General features: G+C 41.3%; 2 protein-coding genes and 1 long non-coding RNA gene across 3 annotated transcripts in view; 2 read left to right on the top strand and 1 right to left on the bottom strand.

The window, feature by feature from the left end:
* Nucleotides 1-8561, top strand: part of LOC147327157 (hexokinase-1-like) — a 17342-nt gene extending 8781 nt beyond the window's left edge. The window contains exons 10-18 of the mRNA XM_086294792.1: nt 145-449; nt 1474-1622; nt 1927-2046; nt 2277-2372; nt 4130-4229; nt 4460-4643; nt 4870-5025; nt 6285-6518; nt 7310-8561. Coding sequence (XP_086150918.1) covers nt 145-449; nt 1474-1622; nt 1927-2046; nt 2277-2372; nt 4130-4229; nt 4460-4643; nt 4870-5025; nt 6285-6518; nt 7310-7460 — 1495 coding nt within the window. The 3' untranslated portion in view covers nt 7461-8561. The remainder of the gene's footprint in view (nt 1-144; nt 450-1473; nt 1623-1926; nt 2047-2276; nt 2373-4129; nt 4230-4459; nt 4644-4869; nt 5026-6284; nt 6519-7309) is intronic.
* Nucleotides 3229-12299, bottom strand: LOC147327156 (uncharacterized). The gene is made up of 3 exons (XR_015129801.1): nt 11627-12299; nt 6195-6344; nt 3229-3346 (listed from the first exon to the last, which is right to left on the bottom strand). It is a non-coding gene; the product is annotated as an uncharacterized LOC147327156 (long non-coding RNA).
* On the top strand, nt 11549-19895 carry zbtb45 (zinc finger and BTB domain containing 45). Its single transcript, XM_086294794.1, has 6 exons — nt 11549-11722; nt 12858-14207; nt 14580-14714; nt 17038-17178; nt 18860-19133; nt 19474-19895. Exons 2-6 carry the CDS (start codon nt 13149-13151, stop codon nt 19890-19892), a joined length of 2028 nt encoding a protein of 675 aa, XP_086150920.1. The 5' UTR covers nt 11549-11722; nt 12858-13148; the 3' UTR covers nt 19893-19895.

The raw sequence follows: 19895 nt of genomic DNA, 5'->3' as shown, positions 1-19895 counted from the left end.
ATCCTAAGTCACAGTTATCCTGTAATTGTGTAGTGTTTTATATATTTCTGCAGCCTGAATACATAATTCTGATGAAAAATAGATTTTGACACATTCTAATACTCACTTGAAGACTCACGAGGAATTCTTTTGCTCTCTGAACAGATATGCCCGTCGTCTGCACAAAACTGTGCGTCGCTTAGTCCCAGACTCAGATGTCCGTTTCCTGCTGTCCGAAAGCGGGAGTGGGAAAGGAGCGGCCATGGTGACAGCAGTGGCATACCGTTTAACTGAGCAGGCGCGCCACATTCAGCAGACTTTGGCAGAATTCCGGTTGAGCAAAAATCAGTTGTTAGAGGTAAAGAAAAGGATGAAGGTGGAGATTGAAAGAGGCCTGAAGAAGGACAGCCACAAGGACGCTACAGTCAAAATGTTGCCCACCTTTGTTCGAAGCACACCGGACGGAACAGGTAATTAAAATGAGACATACATAGATTCGTTTTTTTGTTAGCTCAGGTCCAAGTCAATCATTCACGCCTGTCTATGTCATATATGAAGGCCAAAGGAAAGTAATGCAGATGGAAATATCAATATCCTTTGATACTAAAGTGTTTCGTGTGGTCTATAGTGAAACCATGTGTTATACTCAGGAGTGTATTACCTGTAATAAGGCCACCATTGCATCAGGTAAAATTATTACGTGCTTATAAAATACAATATCAGTGTTTGGTGAAACAAACAGTTGCATTATTTACCACAATAAAAACAGCATTATCAATAATTAAAGCGAGTCTATATGTCATCTCAAAGTAACTACTAAACTACATAATGTATCATGAAACAATCAGTCACTATATGTTTGGTTTTTGGTAATAATGAAAGCAGCGCTTGTGCTAACACAAAAAGCTTGAGTAAAGTTCATGGCACAAGGAGTCAAACAACAGGCTTCAGATATTTAAAAACCCAACAGCTGGACATGTTTACCCAGCACAAGCACTGCTTTTAGTGTATGAGGTGGACTTTATGGATCTGCATGAAAGGATTTTCACAATCCAATAACCAGTAACAGTACAAATGGTCAGTTTATGCTGACTGAAGACACAGCTGACGTTTCCTAGATCTATGTGTTTCTTTCAAAAGGTTTTCTGAAAATAGGTGAATTACCAGACACAGAAGCACACACGAGTAAACGTTGGCCTCACCTTGATAAACTAGCACTACTTATCTGTGATGCCTAATGGCAATTAATACATGAAGGTTAACATTTAGACAAATACTTTAAGATTTAAAAGCCAATAATTCTGTGCCTTATATTTTGTCCCTAATTCTCTGTACCTGGCAGTCAAATATAATTGCTATTTTCAAGTTTTTTAACCATAGAGAGAACAATATTTATTCTAAATTATAACCAGTACAACAGATAAAACTTATTCAGTGGTTGTAGAAATATGTTTTGTGCCTTCTCATGCTCATTTCTTTGGCTTTTTTTAACAGAAAATGGTGATTTCCTTGCTCTGGACCTTGGCGGAACGAACTTCCGCGTGCTTCTGGTCAAGATTCGCAGTGGGAAAAGACGATCAGTGGAGATGCATAACAAAATCTATGCCATTCCCATAGAAGTCATGCAGGGCACAGGGGAAGAGGTACCGATCAGTTTTGCGTATTTGTTGCAGGAAACAGGAACAATAATCATGTTTAAATAATTCTCAGTCTTTAAAAACTGCTTATTCCATGAAAACAGATTAAACATTTATAGACATTTATAGCAATTTCTTCTCTTTTCCATCTTAATTTCTAGCTACAACAAAATCCATTTGAAACATGCAACTATCCAAATCCAAACCTGCATTGGTGCCATAAAGAATCTTTGTAACTCACATGAAAAAAAAAACACCAAAAGCCATTAGCAGTCCTGACCTTTTCTTTCTATATGATGTCTCTTTCCAGCTTTTTGATCACATTGTGCACTGCATCTCTGATTTCCTGGACTACATGGGAATGAAAAGTGCTCGACTCCCACTGGGTTTCACTTTTTCGTTCCCCTGCCATCAGACCAGCCTGGATGCAGTATGTTCCCTTTTTCCTCAAAGCAAAAACTTTACGTTGCTTTCAATCCAGCTACAACCAAATTACCAAGAAGGCAAAGCATAATGTACAATGTAACGTACACATGTAATGGACACATACTTGGTTAATAAGTCGTTTTTCTGTCATGTTTAGAGAATTGTGAAATGTTATTCAGTCAAATTAAACATTATTATAATTTAAATCATTACTTATTGTTTTGTTATCTTCAGGGCATCCTTGTAACATGGACCAAAGGCTTCAAGGCCACAGACTGTGAGGGTGAAGATGTAGTGGAGCTTCTTCGGGAAGCAATCAAAAGGAAAGAGGTAATCACAGACCAGTTTGGTCACAACAACACGAACACTAGTTAATCCACTGGATTTGACAGAAAGCCCAAAGATGCCATTATTGTGAAAAGTTTGCTACTAAAAAATATGCATCATTTAGTCAAAATATACCCTAAAAGACATAAAACCTAAAATACCCTAAAACCAGTAAAATGGTTTCATTCAGTATTGTTAAAATGATCCCAAATTTAATAGACATAAGTGTATATTTTATACCTCTGACTGCTGCTTGGTTATTGTTACAAAGAACAGCAAAACAATAAGATAAGATAAGATAAGATAACCTTTATTAGTCCCACACGTGGGAAATTTGTTTTGTCACAGCAGTCTTTGCATGGGATATTTGGTGAGATAAAAAAGGCTTTGTGTAAGCTGCACCTTTGCATCCTGTATAATGTAGGCACAGTTTGTCCCTCATATTGTTGCTTCTTTAACCCTCGGATGGTCATAGTCAAAAAAGGGACCCAAAAGGGTCCCTTTTTTGACTATGACCATCCGAGGGTTAAAAGTGCTGTCCAGGTTCTGACTGACAGCACTCTGAGCAAATAAATGCTTGCCTTCAATGAGCCCCTCAAAGCAGTGTCTTTTAAATAATGAAATTCAGCTATTTTAGAGCTTAACTGTTTTTTTTTTATATTCACTTATCTACCCACTATTTAGAGAACTTTTGTTATTTTGGTCGTTTAAAATCTCATAATTTAAACTTTGTTTCATAAAAACATTACAGAATAAGGAAGGGAAAGAATCTGGATATGTAACCTAACAGACCACCTCATTAAAAACCTTATAGTAAATCCTTAGTAGTAAAGAAGATTGCACATCATATATTCACTCACCATCCACGTCACATGACCACATAGCTGCTAATCCCAGCATACAGGCATCTTTGCTGTGAACTGCAATTTTGCAGTTTCAGCATAAACGCACTTAACCCCACCTCGTACTGTATAAACCTACAACAGAACAACAAATATGACTAATTACTCTCTCTAATAAATTACATTTTTATGAATACAGTTGAGTGTCACTGTTATATCTAGAAAATTCCTAATATCCACATGTTGCCACTTTTCGGTTTCACATATTAATTTTATTTTTTTAGATGGAGAATCCAGTAAGTATTAACCAAAGGTAAATCATTAACTAACAGGTAAAGCGGTACGAGCCTGGACCTGTTTACTGTCCTTATAGCATGCAATAACACCCAGAAGACATGCAGCTAAGAGCAGAGGTCTGGCAGAGCTCCTGAACCTTACAGCTCTTTGAAACTGCTTGTGTAGTTTGTTGTTTCGCCTGTCTAGGAGTGTGGGTTAACCGCATTGTGCTCAGTGTGGCATTTAAGATGTTGCCAGGTGTGATATTGATTCATCTGTCAAAACAACCATCCAGCAATGTTTAGTGAAAAACATGGACTTAACGCTGCTTTAACATCATCTTGGAAAAGTCTTAAGCAACAGCAGCTACCTGCTTTTCTTTAGACTGCAGGGAAAAAAATCTATATGGCTATTAATATAAGTAACCGGATGTAAACACTTCAGTATCATGAGTATGTGAATTAAAAATGTAATGAATATATTCTGGGCATTCTGGACACAACTGATTTTTTGCACGACAGATTTTTTTAATTGAAATTTGTCTATAACATGGAAAGCATACACAAGTTCTTACTGCATTATACGTGCATGTAATATTGTTGTACTTTGATGCGTAAACAATAATTCTTGTGATGTTTGTAGGAGTTTGAGCTGGATGTGGTAGCCATAGTGAATGACACAGTGGGGACGATGATGACCTGTGCATATGAGGAGCCCACATGTGAGGTGGGACTGATCGCAGGTGAGTGACACACAACCTATAACAAAAATATTTTTTCTACAATTATCTTGCAAGGTATGAAAGATGTAAGTAAATATTCATACAACAAAATGATATGTTTATGTATTTATTTTATTAAGCAAAACTACTTTTGTGTTATTTTGCACCTTAGCCCAATACTAATCTACAGTTAGAAAAGAAATTTGGTAGTTCTTTTTAGATGTAACAGCCCTGGCTGTGTATACACTCAGGAACGGGCAGCAATGCTTGTTATATGGAAGAAATGAAGAACATTGAGATAGTGCCGGGTACCGAGGGTCGGATGTGTGTCAATATGGAGTGGGGGGCATTTGGAGACAATGGCTGTCTGGATGACATCAGGACAACATACGACCAGGCAGTGGATGAGAACTCACTCAACGAAGGCAAACAAAGGTTAGGATGCAGCTAGTACCCAACTATTTCACAAATAACAAAATAGCAACACCTGCCACAGTGCTATACTCTCCCCTCAACATCTTGGCCTGTTCAGTAATACTGGATCAAAGAGCAAACAGAAAAATATATTTAAAGGGAAAAAAAGAAAACAAATGGTATCTCTAGTTAAGAGAGCATCTTTACAGCTTACTGACACAGCTGTGTTAATTCTTTTGCATCACAGATATGAGAAGATGTGCAGTGGAATGTATCTTGGTGAGATTGTACGGCAGATTTTGATTGATCTGACCAAGCGTGGCTTCCTGTTCCGGGGACAAATCTCAGAGACACTTAAGACCAGGGGCATCTTTGAGACAAAGTTTCTGTCACAGATAGAAAGGTGGGTGAATCATTTCACACTAACATTATTTTTTTTTGCAATTATTGGTTAGGGCTGTTTTAATGCTATCAAACAATCATTATATACAAACTGTTTATCCAGGAGCAGACATTACAGAATTGTGGCGTCTAAAAAATAGTCTGTCCTATTTAAAGGTAAAATTCACCCCAACTATGTTTTTGAGCATTCAATTCAAACACAACATTCAATTTCTTCAATTAGAAGATAAAGAGCACATAAGTTGTGGTTACAGTCTTCAACCACTGCCGGTTTGGACTGATTTTCAACATTAGAGGGATCAGTTGCTTAAATAAAAAAAGATCAGTTTCTTCTCTCATAGAACTGTTACTGAATGCAGCCACCTGTTATGCTCTAGGTGATCTATGCTATGACATGGATATTCTGACAAATGTGTAAAGTTTACAAAGTTGCGCACAGATGTCAAGCCAGGAGACAGAAAAGTGAGTTCGGTACATTTACATTTACCACTCTTATCAAACATCACAAGTTAATTCAAATAAAAGTTTAGCACCAGAAGTATTTTGCATTTAATAACTACAAAAGTATAAAATGTAATTATATAACTTATATAACTTTACACAGAACACTGTTTGCTTTATACACCTCCTAGCAGGCATAGGCTCCACTGACTTTTACAGAATATTATATATTATCTATCTTGTGAATTTAGAAGATCAGAATATCAGATAAAGCTAATAGCACATAAGAAGTAGTCTATAATACACCTCAGACAAAAAATGCACTTAGTTTGTACTTAGTTTTTTAGCTACAATATTATTGTGTGGGACAGTTTTTAATGTTCTGCCCCTACAGAATACCTGCATAACCATACAGAGGTTAAAAAAGTAATTTGTCTGATGCAGACTAATTTTCATACTGTAGCGAAATAAATGAAAACGGAAGTTAAGAAGAAAATGGTGAATACCAGAAAGCTAGAAAGAGTTAGTAGTACTGTGAAGTATCTGTGTTTATATAAAGCCTGCGGCTTAAACATGCAAAATGCTGGGAAATTAATAGTATACCAGCATGAAAACATGGGATTAAGCTGAAGTATTCAGCAAAAAGCAGTTTTTAATGAGTCACCACACCTAGGAATGATGAAGGAAGGGGGATGTGAGCACTTGAGCTTATGTGCTGTTTAAGCCTACCTTAGTCTCTGGGAACAGCTGTGAGGTATCCAATGACTCTCCTGCTGTTGGCTGACCTCTGACTCTCCCCCCTCCCACCTCTCTCCACAGCGATCGTCTGGCCTTGCTGCAGGTCAGAGCGATCCTGCAGCAGCTGGGGCTCGACAGCACCTGTGATGACAGTATTATCGTCAAGGAGGTGTGCGGCACAGTGTCCCGCCGAGCAGCTCAACTGTGCGGAGCTGGAATGGCTGCAGTGGTGGACAAGATCCGTGAGAACAGAAGACTGGACCACCTGGATGTTACAGTGGGTGTGGATGGCACACTCTACAAGCTGCACCCACAGTAAGAGCTGGGATAGGAACACAATAGAGGGCATGTTTGTGTGAAAGGAGACCCGTTCATTTTAAAATGTTACTGTATTTCATCAGTCTGCAAAGAATTACCCAAGATTACCAAACTCACTGGCCTTACAGTAGCACTGAATTATTTATTCAGTCACTAGGATGGAAAAACATTCAAAAAGTGCTGAAGGACCTATAGTCAACAAATATACTGGTCTTTTTTTACATTAAATAATGCATGTTAGACATTGAAAAGATAAAGCAAATTGTACGTTTGCAGATGTCCAGAATAAAAACAGCAGAAACTGTAATAAACATATTACAACCCATAAATAGCCAAGTATTAGTATGTTATAAATCAACTAAATGTACAATCTGTCTACATCTCTTAGCCTTAAAACACTTTGATCTGCTACCACTTGTGATCCTTTGTGAGGACAAATTACAACTATACCAGTTTTTTATATAAAAGATAATTTTCTGAAAAAGTACCTCAAGGCTAACATCTTCATTTGGTTGTTTGTCGAGGGGACTACTGATGGACTCTTGTAACTGGGGTTACAAATTAGGAGATAACTGCACCAATAAAAATCCAGAGGACCTCTTTTACCTCCAAGTCCACACCCTCTCGATAGGCCCGAATGAACCTCCTCACACAACTCTGTGCTGCTTCTAGTTGTAAAGTTTGAATAATATGTATGTCTGTCACCTATGCTGGAAAGCAACTGTCATTTCAAGTTCAGTAGCAAGCTGCCTCATAACCACAGTTTCCTCTTGCTCTCTTTTCTTCAGTTTTTCTCGGATCTTCCAACAAACTGTGAAGGAACTCGCCCCCAAATGTGATGTCAACTTCCTGCTGTCTGAGGACGGCAGCGGTAAGGGAGCTGCCCTCATCACTGCTGTGGGCTGCCGCCAGAGGGAGCTGGATGCCCAGCAACACTGAGCAGCTCTGTCCCAATTGTCCACAAGAACTACCTGCTGCTCCACCATGACCTTCACGCACCGCACAGCCTACATCCATTTCCCCTTGGCAGCCGTGACTCCACCTGTGCCCAACTTGGTCCACCTACAGCCAGAGAGATATACTGCATGCAGAGAATTAAAACTCAGTATCTAAATATTTATTTATACTGCACCAGATGGTTTATTATTTCCGTGTTTGTACATTTTCCTCAATAGCTTGTCAATAACCTGACAAATCTAAACTCCCTTAGGTGTGCAATATTTGTGTACTACTAGTTTTATTTTTATATGAAGCCAGATATATAATTGTATTTATATAGCTCGGGCCAATTTGAATCCCAGAGGTCATCAAGATTTTTGCACCATAGACACAAGTAAATGTCTGCACTTTTTATATGAAAGTTACAGCAGCAACACGTCAATGTAACTTCCCATATGAAGGACCTTCTTGAAGCTGAATGAAGCCGATTGTTTTTACAGGCTCCTTTGGTTGAGAAAAACCAGTTCCAAAAGGGCTCGTTGCAAAGGTTTGAATGCAAGAGTCACGGCTGTTAAAATCTCCCTCATTTTGTGTGCTACATGCTCACACAACGTGTTTGTCTACTAACCCCTTTCTGTGTAACTGTCAGTGTAATTCACATATTCAAATATTCCTGCATCACCATACCATTATTCCTCAAGAGTGGACAAGGTAGAAAAATCCCCAGAGAAGTGTTAGCCCATCCTATTGCTATTCGTAAACTATTAAACTTTTGGTGTTGTGATTTATACCACTTCTACTCATTGTATGTGCAAACAATAAATGTTTATTGGGCCCCAAGAAGAGTGGACATAATGAGCGCTTTTGTGTGTATTTGTAGCTGAGTGTCAGTGTGTCTCACTGTATGACCTGTAGCTTCAATGTCCAAAGCTCTATGGAGACTGCATGCCTTACATCAACACAAAGGAGGGTACCGGATCATTTTCTTTCTTTTGCTCTATTTTTTTTTAACATCATTATAGATTTGTGATTGACACAGTAAAAAGCTAATTCATTAAATTATATTTTGTTGTGGAGTAAAACCTGTGTCTCATTCTTTAGCTGTCAAGCGGGGCAGAACTGGAAATGCAGATGGTGAAGTTGGTAACAAGCTGACACATAAAAAGTGCATTAAGTTCACCATTCATCTGATACAAAGGAAGGGCTGTGCCTGTGCCATAGCTTGGTAATTATCAACTATCTTGACTAGATAGTTGACTAGACACTTCAAATCCTGTCTCCCCCCCCCCCCCCCCTGGACCCCCACCAATTCGCATACCGCCAGAACAGGAGCACAGAGGATGCAGTCTCCATCGCACTGCACTCTGTCCTCTCACAATTGGACAACAACAACACCTACGCCAGAATGCTGTTTATAGACTTCAGTTCAGCATTCAATACAATCCACCCCTCACAACTCATCAGGAAACTGACAGACCTGGGCATCAGTTCCCTCATGTGCAAATGGTTATTGGACTTCCTGACCAACCGCCCCCAACATGTCCGGCTGGATAACCACTGCTCATGTACAATCACAATGAACACTGGTGTACCACAAGGCTGTGTGATGAGCCCTTTCCTCTACTCCCTCTTCACCCATGCCTGCAGACCTGCCGGTGGTTCTAACACCATCATTAAGTTTGCAGATGACACCACGGTGATTGGCCTCATCAGTGACAACGATGAGCCCGCCTACGGGGAGTAGGTGGATCGTCTGGCTGAGTGGTGCGACACAAACAACCTGCTGCTTAACACCGAGAAGACCAAGGAGCTCATCGTGGACTACAGGAGAAATGCTGACCCACATCCACCCATCTACATTAACGGGACGGCTGTGGAGCGTGTGAGCAGCTTCAAGTTCCTGGGAGTCCACATCTCCGAGGATCTCACCTGGACAACCAACTGCTCCAAGCTGGTCAAGAAGGCTCACCAGCGCCTCTTCTTCTTGAGGACTCTGAGGAAGAACCACCTGTCCTCAGACATCCTGGTGAACTTCTATTGTTGCACCATCGAGAGCATCCTGACCAACTGTATAACAGTCTGGTACAGGAACTGCTCTGCCTCGGACCGGAAGGCGTTGCAGAGGGTTGTGAAAACTGCCCAGCGCATCGCCGGAGCACCACTTCCTGCCATAAAGGACATCTACAGGAAGTGGTGTCTGAAAAGGGCTGGGAAAATCATCAAAGACCCCAGTCACCCATCACATGGACTCTTCACCCTCATGCCCTCTGGGAGGCGCTACAGGAGCCTCCGGACTAAGACCACCAGGTACCGGAACAGCTTCTTCCCCACAGCTGTCAGACTCCTGAACTCTGCCTCCTGACATCTGACCCACGTTAACACATGGACTGGACATACACACACCCACAACCACCTACACACACAATGGACAACTGTACCCTCAAACACACAATAATAACATGGACTGAACCACCACTCAAAACCACTAGCACTTTATATAGCCTCTGTAGAAATTATCCACATCTTAACTGCACTACTGTATAATTCTGTGTAAATAATCATTCTGTACAATACGATAAATTTTAAAACTACAACTGTTTATTATCTGCATAGTTCACATTTCTGTATAACTGTATATCTCAGATTTCTGTAAAGTTATTTATTTCATATTCTGTATAGTTTTTCATATTTATATCCTGTTCATAGCCTGTACATAGCTTGTACTCACTACAGCCTGTACATACTTATAGTAATAGCATATTTATAACATACTTCATACCGTGTACATTATAACATACCATAATAGACCCATTTCTGTAATATACTCACATATCTATATTATTGCTAATATATATTTGTAATATATCTATATCATGGCTAAAGCACTTCTGGATGGATGCAAACTGCATTTCGTTTCCTTGTACCTGTGACATGTGCAATGACAATGAAGTTGAATTCTATTCTATTCTATTCTAGATATTTAATAATACCACCACTTTCTCATGAAATTCTATAGTTTGCTTTTCAGAATCATGGTTTGTTTATTTTAAAAAGGCACAAAGAGTTCCTTTACATCAGATAACTTGTGATGATTTATAGATATCATGGGCAAAAATCAGGAAGGGTACAGACAAGTTCAAAACAATGCGCTACATGGAGACAATCTATCGCTGACCTTTTATCTGTCATCTATAGCATTTTTAAGGTGTCTCACAACCTATGAGTATTTGTGAATGGTTTTTTTTCACACCACAATTTTTGGATTATATGTCTAATATATAGCACATATTTATTACATTATATCATCATTTTGTATTCAAGTTTGCCACTCATGATTAGGTGGTGGTGGGGGCTGAACTATTGTCCCACTGGCTGTTCTGTTTTATATAAACTCTCCTTTACACCTTTCCTTGACCTCATTGTCATCAAGGCCAATGTAATGTGATTGGGAAGGGTTAGGACTTTTCAACTGGAACCTGGTACCCACATGGCTTTTAAACCCAGAGAAAAGTTCAGATACTGACCTTTTTTTCTCCCATTTCATGCAAGCATTTACTGCATGACGAACATTCTTGAGCATGCAGCACTGCATTAAGGCTGATCTAAGAATCTTGCCCCACCAACTTCAACAAGCATGTTGCCTTTCTTACTGGGATTAAGTCAGGTAAGTGGAATTCTTGTTGTACAAATGCCCTCAGATACATGCTCATAGAAACCGTAAGAAATCGCAATATTTAAACAACTTACTATAAAAGTTAACTTGAAAATCTATGCTCCTGTGATTTGTATATTTGTCTGTATTATATTGTTGCTATTGTTGTGCTTGCCGAATATAATTCATTTAAAATTTTGCATTAGTTTCCTCTTTTGCCATATGACAAGCTTGGGAAGAATTAAAGAGTTTAAACAATTGAGTGTTTGCATTTCCTCGAAGCTATTTAGGCGTGTACAGGTATGTTGAAGATCCTCTTGTATCTAGACTTTGTCTGCAGGTATTTGTCCTACGTTTTTAGATGCACAAGCCTATAATTAATACCATAGAAGTGGTGCATGTACATTAGCAGTTGCCGCTCGTGTAGCTTGCGTTATACAAGAGAAACTCCATATCCCTTTCTGTATGTGTGTATATGCGTGTGTGTGCAACTGCGTGCATGTGTGTTTGTTACCAGCTCTCATCAGGTTGGGTACGTTATTTGAGGGCTTCCTGCTGCATCCATCTGCCTGAAACTACCAAGAACCGAACTGTCACTGTATTTTTCATTGTAAGTAGTCGTGATTAAATAGCATGCAATGACAGTGTCACAGTAAAACACGTAGGTATAGCCTTAAGAAGCTTTGTGCAGAAAAGGGTGGTAGCCCGTTAGCTGCTGACATGCTAACTTTACTAATTTTTCGCTAGCTAACGCAAGCTAGTAAACTAGCCAGGTTAGCATTCTATTTGCGCGTGGGGGCGAGATTTGATTGCTGCTTATATGTTATGCTAGAAACGTTGCCAGTTGCTGTTATATTCAGTGCTCCACTTTTGTGTTTTATTGGGCGTCGAAGCTTTTTTTGCATGTATAAAATTGTGCAGATTTCCGTGTGAGACTCGAGCGGCTAATATCAACAGCTAACGGTAGTTAACGTTAGCTCGCCGCTCTTAACCTGCTCGCTTGTAGCTGGAGGGAACGTTAGCTGGTCAGTCATCAATTTAATCGAGCTATTAGTTACACATTTAGGTAACAAGTGCTATTAATTATCCACCCATTTTGCCTCGCTATTCCTGCGCCTGTTTAGCTCAATCAACGGTGTAATTAACTCTGATGTTGCATTACCGGCCACCTACTGTGCAAGATAACCACATATACTGACCCGGGGAACCATTGGACTCGCGCACGGCACGTGCTGTCGGTTGACCAAAACAGGTGTGCCAGATGATGCACGCGACTAATTTGATGATGGATTATTAGCTGCTCAATTGTTACTCAGCCACCTTTCGTTACGGCTGGATTAACTAGTTCCAACACGAAACGAGTCACTGAGAACAATATAATTAAGGGGTAGAGTTGAGGATTATTAGTATAATTTGTGAATGATTTATTTTAAATCATGAAATTCTTATTACTATCTGCAAAGGTTTTAGAAAATAAGAAAAAGGGGCATTCCATTCAACGACTTTTAGGAAAACAATTCAGGTTCCTCTTTGTTCAACCCCCAAACAAAGAATGTTAATTTTGATTAATCTAATGTAAAGACAAGTTCTGTATTTTTTATATTTGAGTTGCAATTGAATAAATTAACATTTTTGACATACATATATTATGTATATATGTATATATAAACACACTAGTGTTTTTGCACTACTGAAAACTTTATAAGTGCTTAGTGTATAATTGTTTTTGTTATGGTTTATTTCAGCAGGTTTTAACAGAGGTTAACGTTCTGGTGGAAACAGCCACTTGACATTGCCCACACTCAGGACATCGAAGGCAGCTCTTCATACCTTTAGGCATATCAGAGAAGCAGTTTGTAAACATTCATCAGACTCATGACTGTTTGAGAGGACACGGCCCCACCGTGGCCCATGCACTGTATCCATTTCCCTCCCTGTCCTCCTTATCCCTCAAGCTGACGCAAAACCCCAGACACCTACCCCCCGTCCCCCACCCCCACTCCCATCCGGTTCCCAGTGACTCGCCTCCTCCTGCCATGGTGTCCGGCACAGAGACCGTGCACTACATCCACCTCCACAACTCCAGCCAATCAGTGCTGGAAGCCCTTCGCACACAACGGCGTGAGGGCCTCTTCTGCGATGTGACCGTGCGAATACATGATGCCTCCCTGCGTGCTCACGCCTGCGTTCTGGCAGCCGGTAGCCCCTTCTTCCAGGACAAGTTGCTGCTCGGTCATTCTGAAATCTCTGTTCCGCCGCTGGTGCCCGCTGAAACCGTGAAGCAGCTTGTAGACTTCATGTACAGTGGCTCGCTGGTAGTGCTGCAGTCACAGGCCCTGTGCATCCTCACTGCTGCCAGCATCCTGCAAATTAAGACGGTCATTGATGAGTGCACTCAGATCATCTCTCAGAGGAAGGCAGCGGCAGGGGCAGCAAGTGCAGCAGCAGCGGCCGCCGCAGCTGCTGCTGCTGGAGGAGGAATGCTTGGAGGGGTCCTCCCTAAACAAGAGGAGCGTGGCGGGGGGAAAGGGAGAGAGAGTGGCAGCAGTGGAAGCTGTTCTGTTAGTGGGGGTGGGGGTTACGCCAACTTCTCTAATTTCATGGCTGAATGTGGAGGTGGTAACATGGCCGGTGGGTTAGGGGGTGCCAACGTTAGCGTCAGTGATAGCGGCCCAGGCCCAATGGATCAAGCTAACACTGTAAGCCTGATGGCACTTGGAGACATGGGCCCCGGTGCCATGTGTGGTGGTGACGCGATGGGCACCGGGGGAGGTGCAGTCCTCATGAAGCAGAGCTCAAGCTGTACTCAGGACGTAAGGTACAAGCTCCGAGACCTGTTGGCACAGACAGCCAATGGAGCCAGCACAAGTAGCACAGGGAACCTCTCAGCGGGCTGCAGCTCCGGTGTGGCCAGTGTGGACAGCATTGGCAGGGACAGCCTCCGCGGCAACACAACTGACCTCTCTGATGACCTTGTGGGGATAGACCGATACAGCGAAGAGGAGGACTTGGATGGGAGAGACAGGGGAAGAGATGGAGATAGAGACAGGGGGGCGAGCCACAGCCGCAAGCAGAGGCAGCCGCTAAGACTCCAGGTAGGGGGATAAGGGGAATGGTTGCTATGGTTACAGTTTTCAGGCATGCAGAGCTGCAACGTTTTCGTTTTCTTTCTTTTTATGCTTTTCCCTCTTCTCACACTGCATTGGCGTATATCGCTGAGATGTTTCTGCACTTTTCACAGTTGGATCTCTCGCCTAAACTTCAGCAGTAATTGCCTTGTTGATAATCTATGGACTTCTGCATATTGACTGTAGGTTATTCAACTTATCAGAACCTGCTTGAAGGGGCTGTAGCTGGGGCATTGGTTGCTCTTATAGACTTTTTGTTGCTTTTTAGCTCCAATACTGATCTAAAGGTATTTCTTTACTACTTGAAATTGAAATGGACCTGTCTTTTTTTCTCCCTAGGTGCTGGGAGGAGAGGGAGTAGTGGTGAAGGATGAAAGTGTACAGGATGCAGATGGGACTGTCTATGCCTTGGAGGATGGGAGACGAGATCAAGAGCAGGAGGGCTCCCAGGAATCCATGGCAAGCTTTGGACAGGTATGTTAACTCAGAAGTGAATAAAAAAAACTAAAATGAAGAAAAAAAAACAACCCAGCTCACCTGCGCTGAATGTTTCAATAATTTATCTACTATGCAAGGAGAAGCATGGCATTCAGAGTATTACACATATTGCAGTTGTGAAGTGATGGTCTTTGATTTTTTTAGAGAAATATTTAGGTACATTATCTTCCGTTTTGGCTTAGAAAGGCCTTATTGTAGTACATTCAAACTCAGCATTTGTGCCAGAAGTCCTGAAATAAGTAGACGGGAAAACGTGGTGGAGCAGATTTATGCCGCAGCCTGCTGTACCCTGCAGTCTACACAAGGAACATCTGCCACACAGTCAGAAAGATTCAGCCCTGCTTGTCAGTTTTGCTGCAGATTGTCACGTTTGGAGATAAAATCATCTACTCAGTTTAGTCAAAGTCACAGCATGTGATCGTCACTTAACCCAACATTGCTTGAATAATATAATCTTGTCTTTGAGCAATGTGTGAAACGGGCTCTTGCTTTCATCCCTGCAGACATTATTTTTCTTATTTGTCCTCCTCATGTCTATGACTGTTAAAAGGCAATTGCTCTGCTGTGATTGTAGCCATGTTTACATGTAAGATGAGCGTTCAGAGAGAAAGTTTGAATCTGGAGAAGCTCTCCTACTTTTTTCCTCTTGCACAGTGCACCGCTGCTCCCTGCCACTCTGAACGCTCCCTGCTTGCTCACCCAGTGAACAGAGCAGAGCGAGAGAGCTGTTCCTGTTCCATTCGAGCAAGATGTTGTTGCAAAGCAGGAGGATAAAAATATGAGTATGGAAAGTGCTTAAATTTCTGCAACAATAGCGGGAACCAAAGCATGACGATAACTGCAGTGAGTGTGATAGATGTGGTTAGCAAGCTGAGATATACATGCATACCCAATGAACAAATATCTGAATAGTAGAATATTTGGCCACAGCCCTAGAATGCGTGCAAAAATGCTTCAGTCGGCCACACGCCACCTGGAGGTGTTATTGCTAGTCATCAGTTGTAAATGATGTCTGATCCCACATTTTTAAGAAAAATCAACTATATATCCAATATATTCAAAGGTCATCTTGGTCCGATATCTCAAATTCAGTGATAAAAATCTGCAGATGGGCCTGTTCTCTGCAAGGACGTAAATAAAGCCTGTGCAGTGGAGTTTCTTGAAGAACTTCCAGTATGTGTAAGACTGTCTGTTTTAAGTAGGTTAGCAGTACTAGTGCTAGTGCAGTTCTTCACTTCCTTTTACTAGAAGTAGTGTTAATGTTTGACTTCTCTGTCTACCGTGTTACCCTCACTGTGTGTGCTATGGTACCGTTACAGGATGCACCCAGGTTGTTAACAGCTCTGGATGCTCTTCTGTTCAGTCTACCCCAAATCCATACACATGTCTGACTCTCGTAAAATCAAAACATATATTCCACTATGTTATTTCTATTATTATTACTCAGATTTAGTAACAACAGTTTGGGTATTTTCCACTTTAAGAAAATCATGGCCGGGACAAACAGACTAGAATAGTACTCACATGTACAATGAAATTATGGGCTGCAAGTGCAAATTATTGAAATCCCAGCATTGACATTACTGGTTTAAACATTTGGCACTAGTTACTGGAAACTGTAATGCATGACACTATTGCATCATCACACAACATGTATCAACACAGATAAGAAGATACCAGACCACCTAAGTAGCATGTGAAACTCGATCAGCCTCTCAGACAAACAGAAAGTTACTACTGGTATGACTCATGTTGGCATTTCGTGCTTCTTTACATTGAGGTGGATCATCTTCCCAGCCAGGTCTAACTACTTTCAGTGAAACTGCTGCTGACAGTCATTCTATGACTGGTTGGACTGTAATGTACGATATCGTGTCAGCATCTGCTCGCCTGCAGCTGTAACATGGTAGACTTATAAACAATATAAAGAAAACTGGCTGTATATTTAGGTAATGAGGGATGTAGTTTGCCTACACAGAAAGTCTTTTTTAGTTGCATAATGTGTGTTACATGAAAAAGATAATCTTGTTTCCTTCAAACCAATGGCATAAAGGAATGTCTTTTAGTTGAGCTATATGCCCGTATAGATGACCAAAAGTCTAATTTTAGGTTTGCTTTTACATTCCTTTGATGATATGTGCTGTCTGCAGAGCTGCAGAGATGTGAACCATCCGACCCTTGAACTGATGGCAAAACAAGCAAAATTTCTCATGTTAAATAGTCTTTTTTTTAGCTTGTTCTTTTGTTTGTTTTAGTTTTGTTTTGTTTTTTTAAATCTATGTTTGTTTTTGTGTTTCAGGATTTCTATGATGAGCAGGGTGTGTTTTCAGAGAGTTTTTGGCCCCAGAGTGAGCCCCCTCAAGCCATGGCTTTTAACCCCAGAGGAAGGGTCAATAAACCACTGACTCCACCTCCAACCACCCAGGCCATCAACAACCAGGTCAGTGCTTCAGTCAAATTCACGAGGGGTGTACTGGGAAGTAAGATTAATGGATTAGTGAGCTCTGTCGAGCTCAAAGTCAGAGCTTTCTGTATCACCAAAGTGGCTTTTTTTATGGCAACTTATGCTGAACTCATAACCTGGTCAAGAGCAGGTTGTGGTCAGAGTTTCAGCTTAAAATTGGCTGGACATGCACTAATTGTTTTATTTACAGCATTTTTAAAAACTGTGTTATACTCTCTAGTGGGGAACATGTTTTATATGTGCAAGTTGTTAAGCCTTACCTTACTAACATCACGAATTAAGCCCTGAGTGCACCTTTCATTTTCACTGGAATGTGCATGTATTCAGAAAAAATGTATAAATGTTTTTATTCTTGATTCTAATGAAACACCTTTTGTATGTATGTTAGAACTAAAAACAAAATGAGTGCAAACCTAGAATGAATCTGTTCACCGTTTTCTGAGTAAACAATTATGCAGTTAAATGAGGAAATAATGAGCAACTTAATTGTTAATGAAAATAATAATTGCTCCTCCACATTTCATATATAAATACATGATTGCAATTGCAAAAGTTACAAAATAATTGAATTGTGAAAATTGAAGCGCCTTAAATGTGAAGCACTAATCTTATTAAATGATGTTTGCATTGAGGCAGGAAGTGAGATGATTGACGGAGAGTACATTTTAACGCAATGCAGCACTAAGAAAAAACACACACACATACTCAACCAACACAGAACAACAGAAACACAAATAAAAGCTTCAATTTAGTGTGATGGGCTGTATATCTTTTTCAAGCTTCAGCCTACACACTTTGATTGACGGGTGTGCTGACTTTGAAAATGAAAATGCAGAAATGGCCTGCATAGACAATGATTTTTTTATTATTTTTTTTCAAGAATGCAACAAAAAAAGTAAAAAAGAAAATGAAACAGCATAACATACCAGACTGTAACATACCATTTCTACATATATATGCTCAAATCAGGCCTTCTCAAAATTCTGATGATGATGGGTTCAGTCACATGTCAGCTCCTTAAATTGGCAAATGGAAACGCACACCTGTCAAACGATTTGTACCATATTTACTGATGGTCTGTGCTAGCACAACGCTCTCTTTAGGCATTTAAAAAATGACTGTGTGTTTTCCAAAGAGGCATGGTGTGTTTTGTGGCTGGAAGGCGTGGACACGGATATTTTTGAAGATGGATTTATTGCATATGTGTATAGGAGTGGAGCTTCCAAGGTGCAATATCTGGGGAGGAGTAGTTTCAAATGAGTCGTGCAAACGTGACTTACAGAGGTTTTAAAAAGGAGAAATAAACAAATAAGAAAAAAATGCGCATTCACACTATCTAACCTTTTTGTGGGTTAGATAGTAGTCAGATCCTGTGCTTTACCTGAGTTCTGCTGGGCAAATCAACACTGATTCTGTTTCAGCTGACTATTCCTCTCTCGTGCACGGTGTCCAGAGAGAAGCACGTGTGTAAAACCTGCTGTTATTTTGTTTAGATCTGCTTTTGTCCTGCCACACTTGGTAGGATGGTGGTCATTACTGAAATGCACCAGCTATTGTTTTTATTAGGGGTATATGTAGTTAATTAGTTCTAAATATTATCGATTGTGTTCGGAAATGTTCATCCAGAGCAAATTGTCTGTATCATGTTCCTTCACAGCTTCTGTTCCAGTACCCAGTGAGCCAGTCGCAGCCAGCTCCGTTCTATGTGGGCGGGCCCATGGGTGGGATTGACACCATGGCGGGGACAGAGCCCAGTCAGCAGGCTCCACCCCCAGCACCGATGACCCCAGCTCCGCCACCCTCCACCTCTTCCTGCTCCGCAGGGCCCTCACCTTCCTCCCAGGGATCTGAGACCTCGTTCGACTGCACGCACTGTGGCAAATCTTTACGTTCCAGGAAGAACTACAGCAAGCACATGTTCATCCACTCCGGTACGTTCATGTCACAGTAATTGATCAGCTGCGTGTATGTTACACAAGTGTGAAGAGGACAAAGATTAATTGCATAGTTACGTATGCAGTATTCCAGCATTCACCTCATTATCACCTGCCATTGAGGTCAGCATAAAGGTAGAGACTTGTATTTCAGGATAATCTCTCGAATGAATAGACATGTTTCTATCCCAGAATTCTTTGTATCGTATTAAAAGAACTGTAAAATAAGTATTTTTATATGAACAAAAGGCAAACAGAAAATGATTCACTTGTATTGGCAAGACTGTTCTTGGGGATGGTTTTATAAGCGTGCTTCTGCACATGCCTGGCTCCACAGGTCAGAAACCTCATCAGTGCTCCATCTGCTGGCGCTCCTTCTCCCTGCGGGACTACCTCCTCAAACACATGGTGGTGCACACTGGTGTCAGGGCCTTCCAGTGCACCATGTGCGGCAAGCGTTTCACCCAGAAAAGCTCGCTAAATGTGCACATGCGCACCCACCGTGCCGAGCGCACCTTCCAGTGCAACGTGTGCCACCGGGCCTTTACTCACCGTACCTTGCTGGAGCGCCATGCCCTGCAGCACGCCCACCACGCCCCGCAGACCCCAGGTCAAGGCCAGGGGCGTGGAGCCGACATGACCTCACCTACCAAGCACAGCCCTCCAGCTATGGGAGGGCACTCAGGTATGGCTGGCGCGGCTGGCATGGTTGGCAGTATGGCCAACATGCAGAGCCACGGAGCTTCCTCCACCTAGAGA

The sequence above is a fragment of the Aulonocara sp. 'chitande type north' Nkhata Bay genome, linkage group LG6 (genome assembly GCF_057382095.1).
Source record: "Aulonocara sp. 'chitande type north' Nkhata Bay isolate Kocher_YH1m ecotype deep benthic linkage group LG6, A_spYH_male_GT1.1, whole genome shotgun sequence".
NCBI lineage: Eukaryota > Metazoa > Chordata > Actinopteri > Cichliformes > Cichlidae > Aulonocara > Aulonocara sp. 'chitande type north' Nkhata Bay.
The sequence above is the reverse complement of the archived record's forward strand: the minus strand, read 5'-3'. Positions and strand labels throughout refer to the sequence as shown.